Consider the following 27,642-nt stretch of genomic DNA (forward strand, 5'->3'; position numbering starts at 1 on the left):
AGTGTTTAGTGTATAATAGAAGCAGTAGAGTGGGAGACTAGTGGTGGGAGTAGAAGAGTTCAGTATGTAACAAAAGGTGGAATTTTAGCACTAGAATTTTGTGAAGTAGATTAGTTACACAATTTACACTTCTTTACAGCATCTAATTCCTCAGTGATATTGTTTTTGGAGTAGTTTTATGTCTGTAATTGTTTTTGATCACTAACCCTCAACTTTTGGGGTTTAGCTGTAATTTTTTTCACAGTAGTATTGCCAAGAAAATCTTTAGTCTTATATTCTTATTTTCAAAATATAGTTTTCCATTACCAAAATGTTAATTAGGTTCAGTTGAGTTGAGTGTATGTCTTTGTTTCCAAGATTCCTAATGAAGTCTTAATAGCATTGGAAAAGTACTGACAAAATATAAATTCAAGAATATTTCGGAGTACATCCAATCAAACTCATTTAGAAAATGGTCAAATTCTTGATATGTAACAATCACAATTGATATTACATAAATTGCCTAAGCGATATGTTTCCAATCAAATTTTGAATCTGAAAACTGGAGCTACACATTTCTCTGCATTGCTCTTCACTGTACCAATTCACACATGGAGGTTCAAACTTGATATGAAGTTAAATAGAACACGCTAGCAGGACAGATATCATTGCTGCTTGTTGGATGTAAGTTTAGCTCTTTGGAAGCTTTGGTTGTAGAAGGTCAAATTTGGTTGGTAGCAGCCACCTTAGATCTTAAAACCAAGCCTATAAATATTGTCTTCATCAATAGGATGATGTCAAGCAATTGTCAGGTATGTTATTGTTGGAAGCCTACATGTTGCACATATTGTGTTTGAAAACCTGCAAAATAGTTTGAATTAAAACATCATTCGGGATTGAAGGTCCAAATTTTATGTAGGAAACACAACTCAATTGAACAAAACTAAACCACCGAGCACTCTTTGGTTTGAATACACGTACTGGTAATTGCTGGTAGTGTCGCGACAGAGCCTCAAGAATGGCCCTGATCTTTCATGGAACAAGCACCTAAGCCATCTTGGGAAAGTTTCCCCCTCTATACCTCTCGCATCACAATCTCAGCATAGGAAAATTTAGATTATTGATAGCAACAACGGAGTTCTACATCCCCTACTGCTGAGGACTGCAAGGACAACGAGAACAGTGATATGCTGAGCCTTTTGAACTCTCTGGAGTGTGGAAGAGAAGAAAAAACCAAAATTCTGGAGAGGACTGACTTTTTTCCGTCGACCATCAATTCCCAATGCTCAGAGAGAGGTAGTTTGTTGACCTGATAATGTACACTTCATTTAAACAGGTGCATATGGAATATACAAAATGTCCATGCCATTGTGGTAGTATAGCACATACGTTTGGATAACAGAATGAACGATGGCTGTTTGGTTATATCAAGCAAGGTCATGGGTGCAAATAACATAAACGGAATAATATAAATAAATAAGACAAACAAAGGCATATAACTTGTCAGTATCAAGCACCAAAATATTCCAGAAATAGTAAGAAAGAGTGATGATGAATTTTTTTTAGTAATTACAAATTGTTGGAACAAGATGAGCTTACCACCTTTAATAGCATGATCTGTCCAGCATGGATTTTTTTGTGTTCCAAGACTTGCAGGCCCACATAGTTTTCATTATAGACAACAAAACAAGAATTCCAAGCAGGGACCTCCAGCGGAAAAGACTCCATTAGTTGATTTCTTCATGATCAAAAACTCCAACAGGGGATGTCATTAAAAAGGCCATTCCACCCACATTAAAAACTAAATTAATACTAAGCTGGCTGTAAAGAAGTACCTGACAATAAAATTGAGTCATGCTGCTAGCTATCTCGTGTGGAGCAAAACAAGGTATTGGGCCTCTTCAAGAGTTTTAGCACAAACCAAAACTTTATAATTGATTCTTATGCAGGGGATGCAAGTCTTCTGGGAAGATTTTCCCCTTATTTTGGCATCATTTCTTCCTTGTCATACAGATCAGGAGGCTTAACTGAACTTGGCCTTGTACCCTAATAATTTATTTTCTATGATTCATGTATGAGAAACTAAAGCCCTTCTCAAGTAACTGAACATTATTAATTCCTTTTCTTGGGTTGCTCAGTTAAAGTTTATTCTGCAAAAACAAATCAATAAATTAATCAATCACCAGGGTTTTATTGTTCCCTAATAAAATTTAAAGAGACAGGGATATCAACAATTGCATGCAGTTATTGATTTAAGTGTGCAAAAATCGAACATCAATTACATCATTTTCAATTAGTGAGGAAGACAAAAGCAAAAGTTTTAAAATCAGGGATATCCCAGTAGTGACTATATGAATTGAAAATCAATGCAGAAATAAAAGATTTAAGATTTTGGGCTGAAGGAACATGAAAAGCAATATTTAAATAAGATTTAAAACTTTTCAGCCTTAGAGAAAAAATTTATGCTACACAGAGTTCTATTTCTTATTTTAGTCACACAAGAATTGAGCATTTCCACATCAAAGAAAAAAACACTTGACACTGATTTTCGAACATGTCATTTCTTAATCCTTTTTATTTTCCTCCATTGTAAATCACGTTTTTTCCTCTCCAAAAATTGAAAGAAATAAGAGGAAGAAATAGGGAATACTCACCAGCATCATTCAATCAAAAGATTCTCATGCTTAAAAAATTCAGCAACTGTTGAAGGTATTAAAGCAACACTAGCTTCAAACTACCCCAGTGTCCACTTGAGATTAAAAACCTGCTGTCTTGCGCCCAAGTCAATTGCCAATATCACAAAAGGTACTCTGTACTCGTAAAACAAATTTATTAATCATCAAAGACATATATATGCTGGAAAAACTTACCATCTAGGATAATTATTCCTTCATAGTCTGTCTCACACTTCAAATGTCCACAGGTGAAATGGAGTGAACGGAAAATGAAGCAAGTGAAGCTCCAGAAAGAATAAGAGTAAGGAAATGTTTGGATGTTGATGAAGACAGAAGGATGAGCTTTCTACAGGTGACTTGAAAACAGATTAAGAACTTAGTAGTTTGTACTGCAAAAGGATCGGCAGCCAGGTAGCACAAAAGTGATGCTTGGAGCATGGAGGATTTGTTAGTGACACTGCAAAAAGAATAGGCAAAGAACTAAGTATATACATTGACATCCCCACAATGAAAATCAAATAATTTATAAAAATCATGTAGCCATTTGAAACTTCCATTTTTGCTCTCCTAAAATTTCCAGGGACCTAGAGTTTTTTGTTGCAATTTAAAAATTATAAAAAAAAGAACTCCAACATAGGACTCTTAAAGTATAGTTAAGAGTCCAAATACTTAAGTAATTTAAGAAATTTATTGTAAGAGATTATCAATTAATGTTCACGCTGTCCAAATCAAAGGTGCATAAAAATAAAATAAAAAAAATTGAGCAATAAGTAGAAGAGGGAAGTTAATATTATATTAATTACCGAACAAATTACCTGATCTGGGCTGAAGCGCACGTTGACTCATAGCTCATTCGATCAATTCACCGTCAATCATTATGTTGGGGATGTGCGCAATTTTTGGCCATTCTTCCCCTTCCTCTCTCTCACACCGTTGTTTGAGAAGAGGGCAGCTGTCAATAATTAGAGAAGAAAGAGTGGTGGGAAAGCGGTCTTCTGGTAAGTACTGGAGCTTAGGGCAGTAACCAATATTCAAGCTTTCAAGAGAGGTGGGAAAGCCCTCTTCTGGTAAGTAGTGGAGGTTATTGCAGTCAGAAATACACAAGTTTTTAAGAGAGGTGAGATGTTGAAAACCCTTGAGTGATTTCAGCTTTGGAAAAGATGAAATATCAATATCTGTGAGAGTGGGAGGCAGCAACGCTTCCTCCAGAAAGGACTCCACTTCTTTGCAATTATGGCCGTAGATCCTGATCTCTCTGAGGGAGTGTAGATCTTGCAATCCCCGGGAAAATAGTTTGTTGCAGTAAGAGACAGAAAGTGTTACTAAATTTAAGGGCAAACCTCCCTCCGGAAATGATTCCACTTTTGGACAGTGACGAACTCCCAAATACTCAAGGGATGGGAATAGGGTGCGCATATTTTCAGGCAATGACTTTAACTTGTTGCAAAACCAGATCGAAATCGATGTCAAATTAGGGGCGCAGATACCTCCACTAAAAAATGATACAAAATTAGGGGACGAGGAAATGAGCAAATGAGTGAGAGAACTAAGATCACGGTAAGATTCCTCTGATACGAAAAGAGATTCAAGATTTTTACTTTCCCACACTGTGAGAGATTTGAGTTTTGGGTACGACTCTAAGGGAAAAGACCAGAGTGAGTTAGAGTCATCTGTTATAGTCAAACTTTCAAGAGAAGGATAGTAATGGCCCGTTGTGATCTGAAATGTTCCTTCGATTTTAAGTGATTTTAATGTAGTGGGTACTCCACTTCCTGGGACAGCGAGACACGTCATAAGCTCCGCAAACGACTGCAAGAAGAGGCGACCTCCTCTAATACCGAGGTAATCCAACTTGGGTGGTAATTCCTTCAACACAACCTTATCACTATCACTTAATATCAAACTATTGAGAGTTGGAGCTCTAGGAACTGAAGCAACAAGTTGCTGACATTTTTCAATTTGAAGTTTGAGTAAAGAGGGAAGCTGACTGGGTAGACCACCGCTTAGCTTGGGACATTCAAATATGCAAAGCTCTTTGAGAGTAGAGAAAACTTCAACCCCATCTTCATGTTCACCTCCAAATAAAAACCATTCCTGCCACTCTGGCATGTCTTTAAAGCTTAATACTTCAAGGGATTTAAAAGGCTTAATTGTAGAAGAACCATCCCCATAGAACTCATTATCCACACGCAATACAAAATGAAAACCTTGAATATAGAGTTTCTTGAGGACGGGTAGGTGCCCAAGTGAAGGCAAGGATGAGCAGTACTTACAATTGGCAAGGCGAATAGACACCATATTGGAGAAAGAACAATCTTCTAACCAATTCGGAAATTTTGTACCCCCGTAATCTTCAATGGTGAGAGACTCCAGTTTCAAATGAGGACACAATTGCTCAAGAACATCTCTTTCCTTTTCTGAATTTCCAATGTCAAAGCCACATTGAAACACCAACTCAGATAAATGCTGCTTATACTTCAAATTAACCTCCCTAGCATCTCTAGCATGATGAACGTTTTGCAAGTTTAAAATGGACAATGCTCCAGAAAGATGATGGAGCTCCCTTAACTCCTTAATACTAGACCCAGAATGTTTGCCTACAACAAAAGTAGTTAATTTCACAAGATTTCCCAATTTACCCATATGCAGCGGCATCTCTTTCAATTTTGTACCAACTAAATCCAAGTGGCGCAAGTTGACTAATCTCCACATCTCAGTAGGCAACATGATAAGGGAGTTACAGCTCAACAATAACAAGGTTTGCAAATTATACAAAGTACATAGAGAATTGGGTAACCATTTAATTGAAGTGTAACTGAGATTTAAATAGCGTAGATGTTTCAAATTGCCAATAGAATTAAGCAACTCCCTCATGTTTCTATAGCTAGAAAATGAAAGAACTCGTAAGCACTTAAATGTCAACAACAAATCGTTAAGCATCATCATTGATATCTTATTCATTTGCCATTGATATGATGACAAATCTAATCCAAGAAAGGTTCGCAAATCCTTGGCCTTGTAAGACACCTTAAATTTCTTGGAGGCATCATATTTAGTTCTAACATATGACAAATGGCGAGTCTTTCTTGTGATTACACAAGACTCATTGTCCTCCAGCTTGAAACAAAACTCTCCGCTTATAAATATTGCCAAGTCATTGACTAAGTCATGCATTATGTAACATGATTGGTTGCTACCTGATCGTTGAAAAAATGATCTAGATACCAAATCATCAAAGTATTGTTCACCTATTTCTTCCATCATTCCATTTCCTTCATATTGCTGTAATAAATCTTCTGCCATCCACAATAGGACCAATTCTTCCTTTTTAAATTCATAATCCTTTGGAAGGATTGAGCAATAAGCAAAGCAACGTTTCAAATGTGGTGGGAGATAGTGGTAGCTCAATCTTAGAGCTGGAAGGATATTAATGTTTCCTTTTGGTAAATTCCATATATCACTCTTCAAAATCTTTGTCCACTCTCTTGGATTTTCTTCAAACCGTAGCAAACCCCCAAGTGCTTTTGCAGCTAAAGGCAAACCTCTACACTTTTGGACAATTTTTCTACCAATTTCCTCAAGGACAGGAAATTCACCGGAGCTTCCATTTTTAAATGCATGTTTTTCAAATATCGACCAACATTCTTCGATTGACAATTCATTTAGAATATAAGATAATGTGCCTACTTTTGATGCAACTATTGTACTGCGTGTCGTAACAAAAATCTTAATCTCCTGTGCCCCACATTTGAAAACTTTAAGTAACTCAACCCAATCATCATAGTTCTCATTCCAAACATCGTCTAAAACTAGGAAAACTTTCTTCTCCTTGAATTTCTCTCTGATTTTATTTTGCAGCAAATTCATGGTTTGAATGTCACAAGCAGATGAAGTGACCTCTTCAAAAATAGTTTTTGCTATCCTAAAATAATCATAGTTTTCTGATACACAAATCCAAGCTTTTATGTCAAAACTCTCCTCGACTCTTTTGTCATTGTATATAAGTCGAGCAAGAGTTGTTTTACCAACCCCACCCATACCTACTATGGGAACAACACATATACCATTAACACTCGCATCATGTGATTGGAACATATCAAATATCGCCTCCATATCCTTGTCTCTACCAAACACACCATATTCTTCAGGGCAAGAAGTTGTCAATGGTCGTGATGGTACTTCAGCAGCAGCAGCAACCTTTTCTAAACGGAGAACATCCTTTTGTTTTGTAATAGATTCTAATTGTTCTAGAATGTTTTCTAGTTCGGACTGTATCCTTTTGTCAAATGAATTAACAAAAGTAGTAGAGAGAAAACCCATTACCTTACTAGTACTAGTGGATTCAGCTTCTAACTTGCATCGCATAGCTTCGTAGGCAATCTCATCGAGGAGGTCATCCGCAACATAAACAGCATCTTTGAGCTCATCCAGCCACTTTTTCACAGCAGGGTCTGTAATTTGCTTCTCCTCCGCATCATTGAGCACAGCACCAGCAGACATCAGCTCTAGCTTCAGCTTTTGCACCAAACGATCAATCAGTTTCCTTCCGTTGAGATAGTCTAGGACCTCGCGAGAAGCCGCTCGGTCAAACGCCACCTGAAGAAATGCTGAGAGAACAGCTCCACCCACCAAGGCCCCAGCCATAGTCTCTGTTCTTGGTTGAACAAGCTTGAAAAAAAGAGTAAAGAGAAGTAAGTGCAATAAGGCAGAAAACAGTTTGTGGTGTAGAAGACTAACTTCTTAGCAGATTTAGATAGATAGAGGTTCAATCTATTCGGCAGCTGGACTTCACTCAACACGCGTGAATGATCAATAAAGTAGTGATTGGCACAGAGTGAATAATATAATCAAAAAGAAATCCTATTCGTTGGAAGCAAGTGCTTGGCTATTTCTTTGAAAATTATTTTCAGCATCTTTCTACATTCTTACTTTATTGATAACAAATTTTCCCCCCAAATTAATTAAGGAGGGTCTCAAGGAAAAAGGGCCATTTACCACACTATATAGATGAACTTTTTTTTTTTTTTTTTTTTTACAAAATATAAATTTCACTTTAGTCTAATTTAATTGTATAGGTGTGCAAAGCTCCCTCCTTACTAAATTGCACATTATGGTAGATCTCTCATTGATCATATGATTATTCTTTTTCTTATTTTTATTTTACTTTTAATTGTTTTTTACAATATTAAATATATAAATATATTAGTTTTACAAACTTATTTTATGTGGTTTTAATTTTACATATTAATCTTCTTTAATTTTGATATTACAATTAAATAATAAATCGATGAAAAAAATATTGTCGATATATATTAATCTTGAGCAATTTTAACTTTACGTATAATTTTGCTTTTACATGTTCATCTACTTTAATTTAGACATTTATAACTAAAAAATGAAATCAAGGAAGAATAAGAAAAATAAAACAAAAACAAAAACAAACAAAAAATCTATAAAAAGATATTCACAAGTCTTGCTTAGTTTTTCATAGGAGAAAAGATACAACTTAACAACCGCCCTATAGGGAGAGTCTCAATCAAATGTGTTATGGTTCTCCTACTAGAGGTTTGTGCATCCATTGTCCCATTATTAACTAATCCAATGTATTCCTTGCAAAATTTCTTATCATTTTATTTACATCACTAAAACACTACAGATGAATTTTTGATTCATTGGTGTTCGTGAACTGCACGTTGTGGTAAACCCCCACACGACCAAAGCACCTTCCAGGAATGTCAATAATTCACAACGATGCCTCATTAGTGAGGGCTATTGTAGTTCCCACCTACTGTTAAAGGTGAAAGAAACACCATATGATTATTAGGAAGAGGAATTCTTATAAAATAGTAAGTTTCAGGTTATAACTCATTATCAGATGGTCTCTATATAATCTCATCAAAGTTTTGCGATAAAAAGGACGAATACAAAGATTGTAATCAAATGTATTATATTTACGTTATTAATTTATTACTCAAACCATTATTTCTTTGTGATAGCAATCAGCATCTTTTTTTAAAACCTTCAAGTTATTATCTATTTGTTTCAATGAAAAATTTGTTTCAATAAAAAATTTTATGTGAAAATTGTTTTTTGAATTTTCTTACATTAGTAGTATAAAAAGAAACTGGTCAAAAAAAAAGTGAAAAACTCTTTCTTAATTTATTTTATTTAGCTTAGTATAAGATAGACTATTTTTCATTTTTTTTTTTGAAAATCAATTCTTGTAAACTAAATAAGAAAAATAATTTTATTTCATGCAAAACTAAATAAGAGAACTTACGAATTAGTTTTCAAACTCATTTTAAGGTCACTCCTAAACCGAAGAAAATAGGAATTTTTTTTTATAAAAAATCTTTCTAGAAAATTATTCATTTTTAAGAAAATGTTGATATCCAAACAAACAGGTAAAAGCTTAGATTATTATATGAAAAAAATAAAAAATATTAAGAAAAAGTGGGATAAGAAAATAGAAAGACTTCACTTTTGGCTAGGCTAGGTGTAAGGCATTTTGCCTTTGAGCCTTTACTTTTGGCAAAGTGAAATTTATCCTGAATCATCTTTGTCGGTGAGTGGAAGTAGCTTTCAACCAATTGCATAGACTTGAAACAAAATTTGATTCTTTATTGAAAAGACCTTCAAAGAATACTTTGTCCCAAAGAAATCTAACATTCAAGGGTTTGAGTAGTAAAAATCTCAAAAATATGAACCCCCTTGTCTATCTTAGAGAGAAAAAGTCTTTAAAACGAGCGGAATGGTGACGCATATTGGGTACTCTACTATTCAACGAGTGGTCCACTATATAGTAGAAGCATCTTTTAGCAAACCTATTGTCTTAAACATTGGATTCCCTAACCATAGTGGCGTTCTTTTAATTCAATTTTTAATTTTGGCAAAGTGGAGTTGATTATGAGTAAGGAAGTTAATCTCGTACTAGAAACTGTACCGATTTGACCAATGGAACAATATATTTTGGTACCAGTCAATACCAATGTACCGTTTTGGATTTACCATTATTTTTTATACTTATAAATATATATTATAATAAAAATAAAAGTTTACCATAAAATATTACCTCAATTCAGAACATATTATTCATGGTTTTAAACTTTAGACTTTAGCATACTAAGAAAACAAATAATACTAATAAGTTAATGCAAATAAGTTACCATTCTACCTTTGAAAAAATTCAAAAATTACAAAATTGGGAAAAAAAAATTATTTCTCTACCGGTCGATACACCCGGTACTGACCGAAACACTCGAAATTGGCTAGTATAGCTAGTACATGGCCGATATTTAAACCGGTATGAAACGTTGACGTTTTGGTACTAGTGCACATATTGATACGGTACATACTGCCGGTACCGATCAATACGATACAGTATCAACCACCTTGATTATGAGTCATCTTTGTCGGCTAGTGATAGTAGATCAATGAGTTTTTGGAAAAGTGGAGAAGTTAATTTTCATCCAAAGGAAAAACAGTTTTTGTTAACTTGTTAGTGCAAAAGAATTTTAAAAAAGAGTCCAAATTTGGTAAGGATAAGTATGGGTTGTAATTTGTGTTCACAGGTCGGGTTAATGTCGTGTTAAGCCATGAGTATTCAACTATATGGGTTAACCCAAACCCGACCTATATAGTAAATATGTCAAGAATCTTCAACCTTAACACGACATGTTTAATTAGTTTAATTAGCAAGTCATGTAAATGTCAATACAAATTACTCATTTAATAAATTGTTTGATTAATAAGTTCTTGGAAATTTTTATTAATATCATGCTCAGCATCTTTCTACATGCATACGTTACTGAAAACAACTTTTTATGCTTGTTTATTGAGGAGGGGACTCAAGGAAATAATGCAGCAGAAATGGTATAAATTAATTGCAAGTGCATGTCTTTTCGTTTGATTTCTCTAGGTGCACGATCCACTTCATGACCCACATCAATCTATTCCTATATATGTTCACATTGAGTGAGCCCACCGGCAGAGGGAGGTGGTTTTTCCAGTCCAGGGGATTGATCATGGCACAAATAATATATTGCCTCCTGGATTATTATGCACACATTTTATGCAAAAATGCATGCTTGTCATGGCACTTTGAGATTCATTTTTTTTTTTTTTTTTAATTTCTATGTTTTATGCATTTCAACTTTTTTTACGAACACTTAATTATTAAACAATTTAAGATTTCAAGAGATCTTGAATCGGATTGTAAAGTCACCATACTTAGAAGCCGACGCTTATATAGGCAGAAACAATTGATTTGCCTTCCTTTTTTCTAAGCGATCAAATCAAATAGAGCCATGCATGCAGGAAAATTAACTCTCTCTCTCTCTCTCTCTCTCTCTCTCTCTCTCTCTATTTTCATTGCTTTATTTTAATACAATGTATGCACTGATGGGCACTTGGTGGTTGGTACATTGATACATGAGCACAAGCTCCCAAGCTTGTAAAGTTGTGATCACAATTTCAATAGTATAGTTTGGTTTTCTTTATTAGAGGAACCACGACAATGCAAGTCTTAATGGCCAAGCCTATGCATTTGGGCCTTTGGGAGCATTTAACACCCTAGTAAAGGCCTAAGAGCCCAGCCAAGATTGACCCATTACATCAACTTTAGGTTTTTTTTTTTTTTTTTTTTTTTTTTTTTTTTTTTTTTTTTTTTTTTTTGTTGTTGTTGTTGTTGTTGTTGTTTTAGGTTTTTTTTTTTTTTTTTTTTTTTTTTTTTTTTGTTGTCGTCGTCGTTAAATTTCCTGAGTATCTACCTAAAATTAAAAAGCATGCAGTATTATGCCAAAGTCATTTGCCAATATCACATACAAGCAGTGTCTAATACACATTGTCACGATTTCAGTTCATTTTTTGTGTGTGCAAGAATGTGTGTATTAGTGCATGTGTAATAGGGTTTTTAGACCCTCAAAAGTACATATTAACCAATTTTAAGGTCAAGTAGTTACTAGTGAAATTATGCAATGTCCTTGGTTATGCAAACAACACTAATTGTGTAATCAAAATAAAGTGTTGTGGAAACTATAGAATACACAATATGATAACTCAGGAAACCAATGGAAAAATTTGTCCCAAAAGTAAAAGTTATTAGGGAAAACCTTCCCAAAAAATAATTCACTATAGTAAAGTGAAGTTTAAGATCTACTACATTTTTTTTTTTCCTAATCTCTACAAACCCAATAGATGAACTTACTTCAGAAAACTTTTAGAGCTTCAAAACCTTTGAACGCTCCACAAATGATGCATTCATGCTCAGGACTTGAACCTCCAATCAACTCCAGAAACCTCTAAAACCTTTCTTTCATAGTAGCACATCTATGGTAGTAGAGTGACTTTAATAATATGTTGAGCATTCGAATGATTTTTTTTTAGATGGAATAGAATTTGTAACAATAATGATTTTTTTACTATAAATTTATAAATGTGTATTTCAAAAAAAAAAAAAAAAACTCTACTGTTAAAATAACTAGCACACATCTTGTACATTTTTTTTTTTCTTTTTGAAAGAATCTTCTAAGCATTAATAAAACTAAAAAGATAACAAATGACGCGCTCATGTTCATGACTGGAACCTCCAACCGACTCCAAAAAACCCTTTAAAACTTTCATTCATAGCAACAAGTCTGGGATAATAGCATGACTTCAGCCTTGCACTACAAAAAAACCAGTCTATTCTAGCGTTTTTTTGGAAACACCGCTATATGTTGCCTATTACTTTTGAAACTTCAGAATGATGGTGAAAACAAAACTTTTAGCAAGGAAAAGCACCTTTAACATACAAAAAAAAAAGAAAAAAGAAAAAAAAGAGGAGTAGATATTGCTGCTATTAAAACCCCATCAAGTTACCGATCACTTATTATTATTATTATTATTTTAAAGATATGATAGAATTTCAAATCTATGACTACTTTTTTTTTTAGACCTAGTATTGGAACCAGCAAAGAAGAGGAAGTACCGCAACCCAACAAAAAAGAAGAAGCAGTGGAGAGCTAAGAGGAAGAAGCTTTTATTTTTTGAGATATATAAAAAATGTAAATTTAAAGAAAGTAGAATGTACAATAAGGGCACGTTTGGTAAACTATAACAGTAATTACATAGGAATATGAATAGATATTACAAAGAATACAAAATGCTGTAATGTAATGCTTATTATTATTCATTTGTTTGATAATAACACAATAATAGAACTATGAAAGCAATGGAATGAAAGCATTTTAAATCAAACTTAAGATATATTTTAAGAAATATCTTACTCATATAATTATATTTCCATTTTTTTTTAATTTGAAAGAGAGTTTTTTTTTTTTTCATGATTTTTCATTTTCATAATTGTTATGTGCATATGGAAAGTTTGTTTATTTAGAAATATATTAATTGTAGAAATTAATACGCCTATTAAGGAATAGCTATTACATCATTTTTAGAGATGAATAATTATTCTTCATTTAAAAAAATAGTTATTCATAATAAATGACTATATTTTGTAATAAAAATATAACGAAACTACTGAAAAGTTAAATTATACGAATAACTATTACATTAAAGTCTACCAAATATACTTTAGATAATCTGATGCGAATATTTTTGCAAAGTGATTCCCTTAAAAAAAAAAAAAAAAAAGTTCTTGTATTAAAAAAAAAAAAGAAGAGAAAATTATAAAACCACTGTCTAGGTCTATTTAAAAAACCAAACATGCCAGTCCCACATTGCCTAATAATGAAACTAGTTTACTCGTTATATTGTAGGATTAGAGGCAATGAGATTGCCGAGCTTGGTTGCGCAGGCTTGTGACCCAGTGCTAAATAGTAAAGATGGGGGGGCATTAAGGTGGTATGGAAGATGGTTAGCGCTGACACCAATGTGGCTACTACAGATGTGTTCGTGTGTCCTCGAGTACCTGCCATGGCCAGGAAAAGTGTAGGGGGTCTCCGTGGTCTCCGTTGTCTTATCAGAGCAGCGCAGCACATTCACATCAGCTTACATTCCCCATTGACTTCTACCTTTTGTTTTTTTTATTGTTTTTACTTATTTGAACACTCTCTGAGAATTAATATGATTTGGGCTTTTGATGATTTAAATATTTTTATGTAAAATTGAAGATACATATAGTAGATTATACCCAATTACAGGTCTGAACTTTTTATTGGATACGATGATCAAAAAGACTTATGATTAATTAGATTTTTGGTTTGTTATTAATGGGGATGTTTCCTTATATTGGGGTTTTACCAATTTATTTTTTTTAAATGGGAAGCACCTATTGAAATTGAATGTTCTAATTGACTTGTGGCATGTTCAATTATATGTCTTCAGTAGATTGGAAGAGGCAAGCAGATGGGTTTAATAATGCATCTGTGTAATTTAACGCGATTTACGCTAGATGCTTTGAGGGAACGGAACGGTCGATTCTTGAGATTAAATCTCTCCTCCTCCACTCTTTGTTTGTTTGGTGTTCTGTTTTTACTTCTTTTTCTTGTTCTAATATTTTTGTTATGCTTGATCATTGTAATTTACAATCTTCATGTACTCTAATCCATGTACACTCCCGGTGTACCTGGGTCTTTTTGATTATTGATATTTTGTTATTTATCCAAAAAAAAAAAAAGCATCTGTTTGATACGGAAGTTTTGAATCGTCAATGATGGACTAGTGGCTGTTAGGTAACTAGTAGTACTTTTTAAACCACCACTGGTCTCTCTTTTTTCCTTTTTTTTTTTAACTCTTTTTTATACCAGTCATGAACTCTAGAAATGGAAGCGTGAGACTTGTGTTTGACTAATTCATTTTGTATTGTAAAAAGGAACCTGCTCCAGTTCCTAATTCACTTGTGCAACAATATCTTATTAATCCAAGTGATATATTCCCATTATCTGCTTAATTTGTTGTTCTCCCTTCTTTATCTGCTTGGAGGAGGGGTTTTTAAAAAAAATAAAGAAAAACCATTCAGGCCTTTTGAAACCAGCTGATAAATTATCATTGGACAAGGAAAGATCATAATGATTTTTTTTTTTTTTTTTTTTTGGGGGGGGGGGTGGGGGGGGGGAGGGGGATTTGTTTCTTACAATTAAAATGTTACAGCATTGCTTAATGATGCTGAGGAGAAGAAATTCCATAGCCCTGCAGTGGAGAAGTGTTTGCACATTGCTAAAGATGCTCTTTATGATGCTGATGACATATTGGATGAGCTTGCTACCGAAACCTTGAGATGTAAGCTGGAAACTGAATCTAAGGCTGGCCCAAATCAGGTACCCTATTTCCACTCCTTGCAGCACTCCATCTTGTACAGGGATAGCATGAAAATTGAAAAAAGTTAATGAGAAGTTTGAATAAAGATGTTCTTGAATCTTGGTTTAAAAGGCAATGTTGGCAGATGGTCATTTAGATTATTCCTTGACAATAATCTACGAACAATATAGAATATGTCAGTTCTGTATGTCTCCTGAAATACTTTTCAGTTTTGTGAAATAGCTTGCACCTTGTTAACACTAGTTGCACTTTTTTTCCTGATGCATTATCTATTAAGAGGAAACAGTAACAAGGATAGTACAATGCAAGTATCATAATGAACGAGGATAAGAAAACATATTAGTCTAGATCCTTATGAGGCTGATAAAAGAATTAACATCCTCTGTAGCCAAGCCTCTACACTCCTGTAGCAGCTGTTAGGAACCATACAACCAAAATGTGATTTGGATGTAGCAAATGTCATCTAAAATAGGTTGCAACTGAAATTGGCAGGCAGGGCCTTGAGCAAGTTGCACAATAGCATTACTTGAGATATATAGACCAAGTTTTCCAAATCTTCTGAAGTTTGGGTTCTTTATGCAATTATAATTTCGTTAGATATCTCTATATTATGCAAGTTCCTTATTGATGTTCTGGGTCCATTAAGAAACTAATATAGTAGAATTACATGCTTTACATTTGCAGAAATTTGCATAGAGCTGATTTGCTATTAGTGTACAAAACTACTCTGCTGGCCTATAAGCACTGTTTCATTAGTTTTAAAACTGCTTGTTTGACATGTTCAGAAAGCAAGATTCGGACAGCAGTAATTGCCTTCCTCAAAATTCTCAAAACTTCAACACTACTTTGAAAACAATTGCACAGGCTTTACTCTCAAGGATGAAAATTGTTTTTTCATAATTACCTATACTATATTTAACGTTATAATTGCATAAAATGTTGGCTGTGGATTTTCAGAATACTAATCAAGATTTTTCACATGTATTATACTCTGATTCCTGGAAAAAAAATTACATGGACCATCAACCTATCACACCCTCCTTACAGATTTTCAGAATACTAGTCAGGATAATTTTTTATTTTTTATTTATTATGTAAAATGCATATAGGAAATTGATATACCCAATTACAGGTTTGAAACTTTTATTAGATATGATGATCAAAAGACTTACGATTAATTAGATTTTTTTGGTTTGTTATTAAAAGGGTATTTCCCCTTATGTTGGGATTCTTACCAATTTACTTTTTTTTTTCTTTCTTTCTTTTAGATGAGAAGCACCTATATGAGATTGAATGTTCTAATTGACTTGTGGCATGTTCAATTGTAAATCTTTGGTAGAGATTGGAAGAGGCGAGGAAGTGTTTTTGACAGTGAACTTGGGTAAAGTATACACCATTTATTTGTTGAATGTGCTTAAACATCTTGTACCAGGAAAGTTTTGCTGAAAAGAAGCTATAATCGACCAAGATTTAAGGTTTTAAGATGGGGAGATAGCTTGGCAAATTATAGTACCTGATTATAAATTGAAGTGAATCTGCTTAAGAACCTCTTAATAGATCATACATAAGAAAGGGAGGCAGGCGGCCTATCATTTAGCTTGAATCAAGCTTGGCCTTTATATCCCAATAATCTATTTTCTATAACTCATGTTTGAATCGAGCTTGTCCTTCTCATGTAACTGAACAGTCTCAATGTCTCTTCCTGGGTTGCTGAGTAAAGGTTATTCTGCATAAACAAACAAATAAATATTTTATTGTTAACTAATAAAATTTAAAGAGAAGAAAATAAAGAGTTGCATGCAATTATTATTATGTGTACAGAAACCAAACATCAAACAATTAGAAGGGAAAACAAAAGAAAGAAAAAAAAATTTAATCAGGGATATTCTAGTAGTGCCGAATGATTTGAAAAGCAATGTAGTAATAAACTAGTTAAGATTTTCGGCTGAAGGAACATGAAAAGCAAGGACAATTTAAAATTCTTTATAGTTAAAAAGGGAGTTGGGCAGCCTCTACTGGTGAGGACTACAATACAGTTAAGAGCAGTCATTTGCTGAGCCTTTTGAGCTCTCCAGAGTGAGAAAGACAAGAAAGAACGGGAAGTCAGGTGAGGACTTTACTTCTTCCTGTTCAACACCAATTCCCAAAGCTTAAATAGAGATCGGTTGTTGCATCTGATAATGTAAACTTGATTTGAAATGGCATATATGGGATATACAATTTATTCCCTGCTATTGCAGTGATATAGAACTTATGTTTAGATAGCAAATTGCATGACGGTTTTCTGGTCATATTAAGCAAGTTCGTGGATGCAAACAACATAAACCAAACAAAAAAAGGCATATAACTTGGCAGCATCAAGCGCCAAAAGTTTTCATAAATAGTTGGAAGATGTGAGGAAGAAATCTTTAGCAACATAGGATGTGTTCTAAAATGCTTTTGATGTAACAATAATAACGAATCCAAGTCCAAACAGTGGTTGGAACAAGATGAGCTTACCCCATTAATTACATGATCCATTCAGCAAGGATTTGTGTTTCAAGACTTGCAAGCCCCAGATAGTTCAATAGATAAGAAAAAAGAGGCAATAAGCAAGCAGCTCCACCTATAGAAAGATTCAACAAGTCTGCTTTCTTCATGATCACATACTTTTAAGAGAGGGATGTCATTACAAAGGCCATTCCACCGTCAGGTAGAGACGTAGTGTGTTTGTTACATCTGGAATGTGGCATTTAGATAAAGTAATGGACGAAGGTTTGTTAATTGGATGACTATTAGACTTTTAATGTTCTTGTGATAATGGAATGCAACAAACTGCACTTGGTTCCTGAGACTTGTTATTCCCTCAATTTTCCACTGTCTTGCTGTACGAACTAAAAATGAAGAAGCGGAATAATGCTGCAAGCCCCTCCAGCTAGAATGTGAACGGAGGAGTCAAATAAGCAAAAATCCATCAAGAAAAAAGATTTTTTTCCACTGACATGGAAAAGTATGAGAAATTTTGGTTGTGTGAATGATGTAAGAAGAACAGTTGGCACTGATCAAAGACCAAATTGATGTCAAGCTTGTTTGCACTTGTTATTGACAAATTAAAGAGTTGCACCAAACTGATAACAATTTCTTGTTGTGACATGCACTGTCTCTTAGCTGCTTTATCAATTTTGAGCATTTTTGAAATTTTTTCAGAAAAGAAACAACAAATTAAAATGATACTGAGCTGACTGCATAGAATAATTACCTAACTGTAAAATTTTATCTTAATGCTAGCAACCTTGTGTGAATGACAAAACAAGGGGTCGGGCCTCGTCTAGAGTTTTAGCACCTATCATGACTTCATTTTTTATATTTATGCAGGTGAGAGGAGATGTGAGCAATCTTGTGAAATTCTTTCCCTTCTTCCTTTGGCATTGTTTCTTCAAAAAAGACTTCCATAGGTCATAGATAAGAAAGGGAGGCACGTAGCCTATCTTTTTGCTTGAATTGAACTCGGCCTTTATACCCCGATAATCTCTTTTCTATAACTCATGTATGAAACCAATGTCCTCATCTTATAACTGAACAATCTTCATATCTCTTCCTGGGTTGCTCAGTTAAAGGTTGTTATGCAAAAATAAATAAATAATTAATGAACAACATTTTATTTTCAAACTGCACTATACTGCACTATTATTCGTCTATTTTATTAGTCATATTATCATATTGGAGGGAAAACCACCCGTAGGAAATGATTCTAGTTCTGGACAAGCATACAATTGCAAAGACTCAAGAGATGGCAGGAGGGTGTCCATCCCATCAGGCAGTGACTTTAACTTTCCACGTTTGTGGATAAAAAATTTTGTCAAATTTGGGGCAAACAATCCTCCACAAGGAAAAGATAAAAAATTAGAGCAATTCAACTAACTGGAGCTTTCCATAGCAGTGCAACACAGTAGTGTTGCCAAGAAAATCTGTTGCCTTGTATTCATGTTTTCAAAATATAAATTTCCGTTGCCAAAATGTTAATCAGGCTCAGTTGAGTTGAGTGTACATCTCTGTTTCCGAGATTCCTAATGAAATCTCAATAGCATTGGAAGAGTACCAACAAAATACAAATTCAAGAATATTTCAGAATACATCTGAGCAAACTCATTTAGAAAATGATCAAGTTCTTCATATGTAACAATCACAATTGATATTATATAAATTGCCTAAGCGATATATTTCCAATCAAATCTAGAATCTAAAAACTGGAGCTACATGATTCTCACCATTGCTCTTCATTGTACCGATATACACATGGAAGTCAAAACTTCATATGAAATTAGAAAGAACAGGCTGGCAGGAAAGATATCATTGCTGCTTGTTGGATGCAAATTTAGCTCTTTGGAAGCTTTGATTGTAGGACAAATTTGGTTGGTAGCTGCCACCTTAGATCTTAAAACCAAGCCTAGAAATATTGTATTCATCAATAGGATGATGTCAAGCAATTGTCAGGTATGTTATTGTGGGAAGCCTCAACATGTTGCACATATTGTGTTTGAAAACCTGCAGAATAGTTAATATTTAAACATCCTTCAGGATTGGAGGTCCAAATTTTATGTAGGAAACACAACTCAATTGAACAAAACTGACATCCACTAAGCACCTTTTGGTTTGAAAACACATACTGGTAATTGCTGGTAGTGACACAACAGAGCCTCAAGAATGGCCTTGATCTATTATGGAACAAGCACCTGAGCCATCTTGGGAAAGTTGCCCCCTCTATGCCTCTCGCATCACAATCTCAGCATAGGAAAATTTAGAATTATTGATAGTAACAACAGTGAGGACAGCAATGACGACAAGTACAGTGATGTGCTGAGCCTTTTGAACTATCTAGAGTGTAGAAGAGAAGAAAGAACCAAAATTCTGGAGAGGACTGACTTTTTTCCGCCCATCGTCAATTCACAAAGCTCAGAGAGAGGTAGTTGTTGACCTGATAATGTATACTTCATTTAAACAGGTGCATATGGAATATACAAAATGTCCTTGCCATTGAGGTAGTATAGCACCATATGTTTCAATAGCAGAATGCATGATGGCTGTTTGGTCATATCAAGCAAAATCATGGATGCAAATAACATAAATGGAATTAAATAAATAAATAAGGCCAACAAAGGCATACAACTTGTCAGTATGAAGCACCAAAAGATTCCAGAAATAGTTGGTAAAAGTGATGAAGAAATTTTTAGCAACAAAGGATGTGTCCATAAATGCAACTCTAAACTGAAAATAATGACAACTCGTTGGAACAAGATGAGCTTACCACCTTTAATTGCATGACCCATCCAGCATGGATTTTTTGTGTTCCAAGACTTGCAGGCAAACTTGGTTTTCATTAGTTGATTTCTAGCAGGGACCTCCAGCAGAAAAGGCTCCATTAGTTGATTTCTTCATGATTAAATACTCCAACAGATGCCAAAACAAAGGACATTCCACCCACATGTGATGTGTCTATTACATTTGGAATGTGGCATTTAGATAATTAGATAAATGAGCATTCAACACTGATCATTTCTAATGGTTTCAATACCATTTGTTACCGTCCATGTGAACATTTTTTTTTTATTCCATTTCTTATTTGTAGTATAGTAATTTCTGCTTTCCTCTTTTGATAAGAGCAAAGGTAAGCGATAAGAATGGAAGCACAGTGTGAAGCTGACTTGCATTTTTCAATCAGAAGAACTTCTCTCACTAAGACTGACAAGTGGTTTTTAATCTGAAAATTGTGATAATGGAAGCTAAAAGTCTGTACTAGGTTCCACCTGCCGCTTGTCAAATATGATTAATTAGCCTGCCATATTTCTCTAGATAAATGTTACAATCACATTTTGAACTTCTTATAGTGTAAACTGTTAAAACAATCAATCTGTTAGGCATCAAATACATAAGCTTAAGGAAAAATAATAATAATAATTGAACTACCAGAGATTTGTAATTCCCTCAATCTTCCTCCTTCTTGTTGTAGCACCAGGAGTTTGGACTCAAAAATGAAGGAACTGAATAATGCTGCAGGTCCCTTCAGTTGGAATGTGGCAAAGGAGAGTCTGATGTAAGAGGACAAATAGGCACTGATATCAATCCAAATAGATGCTGGGCTTGTGTTGCACTTGATGAAAAATTGAAGTGAATCTGCACAAGAATCCATCCCTTTACAATTTCCGGATGTAGCTTGAAACCTCTCACATCTGTTTTATCAGTTTTAAAAATCATTTAGAAAAGAACAGTAAGCTATCTCTTGTGTGGAGCAAAACAGGGGATTGGGTCCCATCAAGAGTTTTAGCACTCACCAAAACTTTATAATTGATTCTTTTGCAGGGGATGTGAGTCTTCTTGCAAGATTTTCCCTTATTTTGGCATCGTTTCTTCTTTTTCATGAAGCTCAGGAGGCTTGAATCGAGCTTGGACTTATACCCAAATAATTTATTTTCTATGATTCTTGTCTGAGAAACTAAAGCCCTTCTCAAGTAACCAAACAAAATTAATGTCTCTTCCTGGGTTGCTCAGTTAAAGTTTATTCTGCAAAAACAAATCAATAAATAAAACAATCACCAGAATTTTATTGTTTTCTAATAAAATTTAAAGAGACAAGGATAACAACCATTGCATGAAATTATTGATTTAAGTGTACAGATTATCCTTTAAGATAATCTAATAACGATACAGAATAATTCAGTACCAGATAAAAGTGTAAGGGAAAAAAAAAATTGAACTACCAGAGACTTGCCAATCCACCAATCATTCATGTCTTTTTGTTCCACCGAGAATTTGGACTTGAAATGAAGGACTTGAATAATGCTGCAGGTCCCTCCAGTAGGAATGTTGGCAACGGATTCACATAACGAAAAATCCTCAAGATGAAAAGATACATTCAGTGACCAGGAAACGTAGCAGAAATTGTGGAGTTTAAATGATGCAAGAGGACCAATAGGCACTGATATTACACCAACTAGATGTCGGGTTTGTGTTACACTACTTGACAAAAAGAAGTAAATCTGCACAAGAATTCCTCCCCTTAACGATTTCTCAATGTAGAATGAAACGTCTCATATCTGTTTTATCAGTTTTGAAATCACTTAGAAAAGAAGCAGTAAACAAAGTTATACCAAGCTGGTAGTAAAGAAGTACCTGACTATGAAATTGAGTAGTGCTTCTAGCTCTCTCCTGTGTGGACTGAGACAGGGGGTTGGGTCATGTCTTTAAGTTTTTAGCACACTCCAAAACTTCATTATCGATTCTTTTGCAGGCACTGTGAGCTATCTTGCATCAATTTTCCCTTCTTTTGGCGTCATTTTCCTCTTTTTTAAGCCTTCCATAGATCATAGATAAGAAAGGGAGGCACTTGGCCTATCATTTGGCTTGAATCAAACTTGGCCTTTATATCTTGATAATCTCTTTTCTATAACTCATGTTGAATTGATCTTGGCCTTCTCCTGTCACTGAACTATCTCAAACTTTCATGGTTGCACAGTTAGTTATTCTGCAATAAAGATAAATAAATAAAAACAGTCACCAAAATTTTATTGTTCACTAAAAAAAGATTTAGGAGACAAGAAAATTAACATTTGAATGTAATTATCTATAACATGTACAGAAATCGAACATCAATTATACCATTCTGCATTTTTTACAATTAGAGTCAGGGAAGACAAAAGAAAAAAAAAAATCAAAATAAGGGATACCTCAGATGACCAAATGAATTAAAAAGCAATGCAGTAATAAACTAGTTAAGATGTTAAGCTGAAGGAACATGAAGAGTGATATTTAAATAAGATTTGAAATGTTTCAGCAAACATTCAGCAACACAGATTTCTATTTGTCATTTTAAAACAAAACACATTACCCAGGGGATGGGGGAGAGAGAGAGATTTTAGTCAAACGAGAAATCACACTTCCACATCTAAGAAAAAAGAAGAAAAAAACAATTTTTTTTTTCTGATTTTTGAACATGTTATGCTTTCAATTTCCACCCTTGTAAGTTACATACTTTCCTCTCAAAAAACTAAAAGAAATAACAGGAAGCAACTGGGAATGCTGACCAGCACCAATAAAAAATTCTGTACTTGTAAAACAAATTTGTTAGTCATCAAAGACATATGCACAAAAAATCTGTTACCAAGGTTTAATTCTGTCAAAGTCTGTCTGTCGCACATTGAAAGTCCAAATTTGAAAATGGGAGAATGGATAATGACGCAAGAGAAGCCCCAGAAAGAATAAGAGTAAGGGAATGCTTGAATTTTGATAAAGAAAGAAAGATGAGCTGGGCGTGTGGAGCACATGTTAGTGACTCTGCAAAACAATAAGCAAAGAAGTTACTGAATTTATACATTGAGATCCCCCAATTGAAAATCAACTAGTTCTTTATAATTATGTCATCATATCATTCTTTTAAATCTTTTTTACAAATACACAATTTCAAGAAAAATATCCACTCTGATTTTATATTTTTTAAAACATTGATTTAATATTTTTTAAAACATTGTAAATAATTTGAAGATTTTTCCCCCATTTTCAAAATTTTATCAGCGCATCAAACAGATTGATTGCTAGATGCAGAGTTAGGTATCTCTTTGTTGGCCTTTCTTTTCCCTTTATCAAGAAAGTGAATTTTTCCTAGATGCAGTCCAAAAATTTTTAGTGGTTGTATTATCATATTTTTCAAGCTTCACATAAGCATTTGAGATGAAAAAAAATAGGTTGGGAAAAAAGATTTGATGGAGCTAATTTTAATAGAGTTACAAAATGTTATGAATAAAAAATATTCTCCTGAACAGGAATTTTAGACTTAACAAATGTTCTATAATCTTAGTTATATTCACACTACTACCCAGATCAAACGTACCATAAAACCTATTTCTTAGAAAAGGAATTTTTGATATAACAAACAAAACTCTAACACTAGCCTTGATGATGCATGTCAATAAATACAAAAGTTAGCAATAAGTTGATGGAAGTTGGTAACAAGATGAGCTTACCACCTACAATTGTATGATCCATCCAGCACGTAGCCTATCTTTTTGCTTGAATTGAACTTAGCCTTTATACCGCGATAATCTCTTCTCTATAACTCATGTATGAAACCAATGCCCTCATCTTATAACTGAACAATCTTCATGTCTCTTCCTGGGTTGCTCAGTTAAAGGTTGTTCTGCAAAAATAAATAAATAATTAATGAACAACATTTTATTTTCAAACTGCACTATACTGCACTATTATTCATCTATTTTATTAGTCATATTATCATATTGGACGGAAAACCGCCCGTAGGAAATGATTCTAGTTCTGGACAAGCATACAATTGCAAAGACTCAAGAGATGGCAGGAGGGTGTCCATCCCATCAGGCAGTGACTTTAACTTTCCACGTTTGTGGATAAATTTTTTTGTCAAATTTGGGGCAAACAATCCTCCACAAGGAAAGGATACAAAATTAGAGCAATACAACTAACTGGAGCTTTCCATAGCAGTGCAACACAGTAGTGTTGCCAAGAAAATCTGTTGCCTTGTATTCATGTTTTCAAAATATAAATTTCCGTTGCCAAAATGTTAATCAGGCTCAGCTGAGTCGAGTGTACATCTCTGCTTCCGAGATTCCTAATGAAATCTCAATAGCATTGGAAGAGTACCAACAAAATAAAAATTCAAGAATATTTCAGAATACATTTGAGCAAACTCATTTAGAAAATGATCAAGTTCTTCATATGTAACAATCACAATTGATATTATATAAATTGCCTAAGCGATATATTTCCAATCAAATCTAGAATCTAAAAACTGGAGCTACGGAATTCCGTCCATTGCTCTTCATTGTACCAATTCACACGTGGAGCTCCAAACTTTATATGAAGTTAAAAAGAATAGGTTGGCAGGACCGATGTCATGAATGCTTCTTGGAAGTAAGTTTAGCTCTTTGGAAGCTTTGGTTGTAGAAGGTCAAATTTGTTTGGTAGCAGCCACCTCAGATCTTAAAACCAAGCTTATAATTATTGTATTCATCGATAGGATGATGTCAAGCAGTTGTCAGTTACGTTATTGTTGGAAGCCTCAACATAATGCACATATTGTGTTTGAAAACCTGCAGAATAGTTAAGATCTAAACGTCAATCAGGATTGGAGGCCCTAATTTTATGTTGGAAGCACAACTCAAATGAATAAAATTGACAACCACAGAGCTACATTTGGTTTGAAAACACGTACTGGTAATTGCTGGTATTGACATCATAGAGCCTCAAGAATGGCCTTGATTTTTCATGGAACAAACACCTGAGACATCTTGGGATATTTTCCCCCTCTATGCCTCTCCCATCACTATCTCAGCATACAACAATTTAGAATTATTGATAGTAACAACAGAGTTTAACACCCCCTACTGGTGAGGACTGCAAGGACAACAAGAACAGGAGATGTGCTGAGCCTTTTGAACTCTCTGGAGTGTGGAAAAGATGAAAGAGCCAAAAGTCTGGAGAGGGCTGACATTTTTCCGTTCACCATCAATTCCCAAAGCTTAGAGAGAGGTAGTTTGTTGACCTGATAATGTATACTTCATTTAAACTGGTGCATATGGAATATACAAAATGTTATTGCCATTGTGTAGTATAGCATATATGTTTGGCTAACAGAATGCATGTTGGCTATTTGGTCATATAAAGAAAGGTAATTGATGCAAATAATATAAACGGAAAAAAATAAATAAATAAGGCAAACAAAGGCATATAACTTGGCAGTATCAAGCACCAAAAGATTCCAGGCAAATCCCTAGTGGGGAAAAATATTTTTAGTAACAAAGGATGTGTCAATAAATGCTACTCTAATCTGAAAATAATGACAGAACGTTGGAACAAGATGGGCTTACCACCTTTAATTGCATGATCCATCCAGCATGGATTTTTTTTTTTTGTGTTGCCAGACTTGCAGGCCCGCATAGTTTTCATTATAGACAACAAAACAAGAATTCCAAGCAGGGACTTCCAACAGAAAATACTCCAATAGCTGATTTCTTCATTCCTCGAGCAGAGAAACAGGGGATGTCATTACATAGACCATTTTACCCACATGTGATGTGTCCATTACATCAGATATGTGACATTTAGATCATTATATGGATAAGCATTCAATAATGATTATAGATCATTAATTTCCTCTTTTGAGAAGAGCAACAGTAAATGATAAGAATGAAGCACAGTGTGAAGCTGACCTGCATTGTTCAATCAAAAGAACTTCTCTCACTAAGACTGAGAAGTGAATTTTAATCTAAAAAATGTGATAATGGAAGCTACAAGTCTGCACTAGGTTCCATCTGCCTCTTCTCATATATGATTAAATAGCCTGCCATATTTCTCAAGACAAACAATACAATCACATTTTGAACTTCTTATAGTGTAAACTGTTAAAAGAATCGATCTGTTAGTCATTGAATAGATAAACCTAAGGAAAAATAACAATAAAAATTGAATTACCAGAGATTTGTCATTCCCTCAATCTTCCACCTTCTTGTTGTACCACCAGGGGTGTGGACTCAAAATGAAGGAGCAGAATAGTGCTGCAGGTCCCTCCAGTTGGAATGTGACCTGGAAGCATATTTGAAATTCAGGAGTGTGACTGATGCAAGAGGAACAATAGGCTCTGATATTACACCAAATAAATGCTGGGCTTGTGTTGCACTCGTTGACAAATTAAAGTGAATCTGCACAAGAATTCCTTCCCTTAACATTTTCTGGATGTAGCATGAAACATCTTATATCTGTTTTATTAGTTTTAAAAATCATTTAGAAAAGAAACAGTAAAGTAACTTGATACTAAGCTGGTTGTAAAGAAGTACCTGACAATAAAATTGAGTCGTGTTGCTAGCTATCTCTTGTGTGGAGTGAAACAAGGGATTGGGTCTCATCAAGAGTTTTAGCACCCACCAAAACAGACAAGGATACCAACAATTGCATGCAATTATTAATTTATTGTACAGAAATCGACCATCAATTACATCAGTTTCAATTAGTAGGGAAGACAAAAGAAAAAATATAAAATCATGGATATCCTAGTTGTGACCAAATGAATTGAAAAGCATTGTATGTGAATAATTACAAAAGTTAGCAGCAATAAGTAGATGGGAATTGGTAATAGAGCAAAACAAAGTACCTTGGCAGCCTCACATGGAATGGGGCGAGCCAGTGAGTTGCACCAGATTAGGACTAATATGAGTATGGTGATTGTAGTTGGTACCAATTTCTAAAGTTAGGTTCAAGGCTCAATACACAGAAAAAGAGGCTGAGCGGAAATACTTGTGACTGACCCACCTTTGTTTTCGGAAAAAGATAAAACTTATTACAAAAAGCTTATTATTAATTGAAATGGCAACAATATAATTGTACCACACTTTAAACAATATAAAAAAATAAAATTTTGAATTCTTTTTTTTTGAATTAATTTTTTTTTTTTTTGGTGATTTATTGCACAACAGCTTGTAAGAATTATGTAATAAAAGTTGTAGTATCTATAATTTTTTTTTTTTTTTTTTAAGATAGCCACGCTTGCAAGTTAATATGATAAATAATACTATTATTTAAATCGTATTGGGGGTGTGTCCTAGACTTAATAGTGTTCAAAATGGTGTTTGAGGGCATGGCACCATGGTTACATGAAATTAGGAGGTGTCTCCCTCTGATTGGTGTGTTGTTATTGAGAGGATATTGTGCGAGGATTGAATGGTTTTCAGTTTCA

At 34.2% G+C, this 27,642-nt stretch overlaps 1 protein-coding gene and 3 long non-coding RNA genes across 13 annotated transcripts in view; 2 read left to right on the forward strand and 2 right to left on the reverse strand.

Moving 5' to 3' along the window:
* Positions 1–372: 372 nt before the first annotated feature.
* Positions 373–27,642, reverse strand: part of LOC126723628 (putative disease resistance RPP13-like protein 1) — a 78,389-nt gene continuing 51,119 nt past the window's right edge. Inside the window, exons 19-35 of one of the 8 annotated variants that reach the window (XM_050427224.1) lie at positions 25,126–25,191; positions 24,742–25,003; positions 23,906–24,078; positions 23,047–23,219; positions 22,059–22,410; positions 21,647–21,982; positions 21,221–21,449; positions 20,856–21,118; positions 20,200–20,384; positions 19,537–19,866; positions 19,160–19,436; positions 2,850–3,111; positions 2,634–2,743; positions 1,815–2,129; positions 1,582–1,717; positions 961–1,288; positions 373–840 (exon numbers count right to left, since the gene is read on the reverse strand). Coding sequence is in view for 6 of the 8 variants with exons in the window: in XM_050427222.1 (XP_050283179.1) it covers positions 3,504–7,298 (3,795 nt within the window). In the remaining 2 variants the exon portion in view is untranslated. Of the gene's footprint in view, positions 841–960; positions 1,289–1,578; positions 1,718–1,814; positions 2,130–2,633; positions 2,744–2,849; positions 3,112–3,469; positions 7,460–19,159; positions 19,437–19,536; positions 19,867–20,199; positions 20,385–20,855; positions 21,119–21,220; positions 21,450–21,646; positions 21,983–22,058; positions 22,411–23,046; positions 23,220–23,905; positions 24,079–24,741; positions 25,004–25,125; positions 25,192–27,642 lie in introns of those variants that run through there. The other 7 variants (XM_050427222.1, XM_050427223.1, XM_050427220.1 and 4 more) reach the window with 7 other exon arrangements.
* Positions 4,342–27,642, forward strand: part of LOC126723634 (uncharacterized) — a 71,490-nt gene continuing 48,189 nt past the window's right edge. Inside the window, exon 1 of the long non-coding RNA XR_007654393.1 lies at positions 4,342–4,496. This is a non-coding gene — a long non-coding RNA (uncharacterized LOC126723634). The remainder of the gene's footprint in view (positions 4,497–27,642) is intronic.
* Positions 14,718–16,416, forward strand: LOC126723632 (uncharacterized). Its single transcript, XR_007654389.1, has 2 exons — positions 14,718–14,911; positions 16,345–16,416. It is a non-coding gene; the product is annotated as an uncharacterized LOC126723632 (long non-coding RNA).
* LOC126723633 (uncharacterized) lies at positions 16,484–27,047 on the reverse strand. 3 transcript variants are annotated; one of them, XR_007654392.1, is made up of 5 exons: positions 26,747–26,974; positions 26,385–26,611; positions 26,123–26,311; positions 25,784–25,932; positions 16,484–16,638 (listed from the first exon to the last, which is right to left on the reverse strand). It is a non-coding gene; the product is annotated as an uncharacterized LOC126723633 (long non-coding RNA). The 3 variants fall into 3 exon arrangements; XR_007654391.1 differs by lacking the exon at positions 16,484–16,638 and adding an exon at positions 25,198–25,455 and having other exon boundaries at positions 25,781–25,932; positions 26,747–27,047; XR_007654390.1 differs by lacking the exon at positions 16,484–16,638 and adding an exon at positions 25,198–25,455 and having other exon boundaries at positions 26,747–27,046.

Source organism: Quercus robur, chromosome 4, assembly GCF_932294415.1.
Source record: "Quercus robur chromosome 4, dhQueRobu3.1, whole genome shotgun sequence".
Classification (NCBI taxonomy): Eukaryota; Viridiplantae; Streptophyta; class Magnoliopsida; order Fagales; family Fagaceae; genus Quercus; species Quercus robur.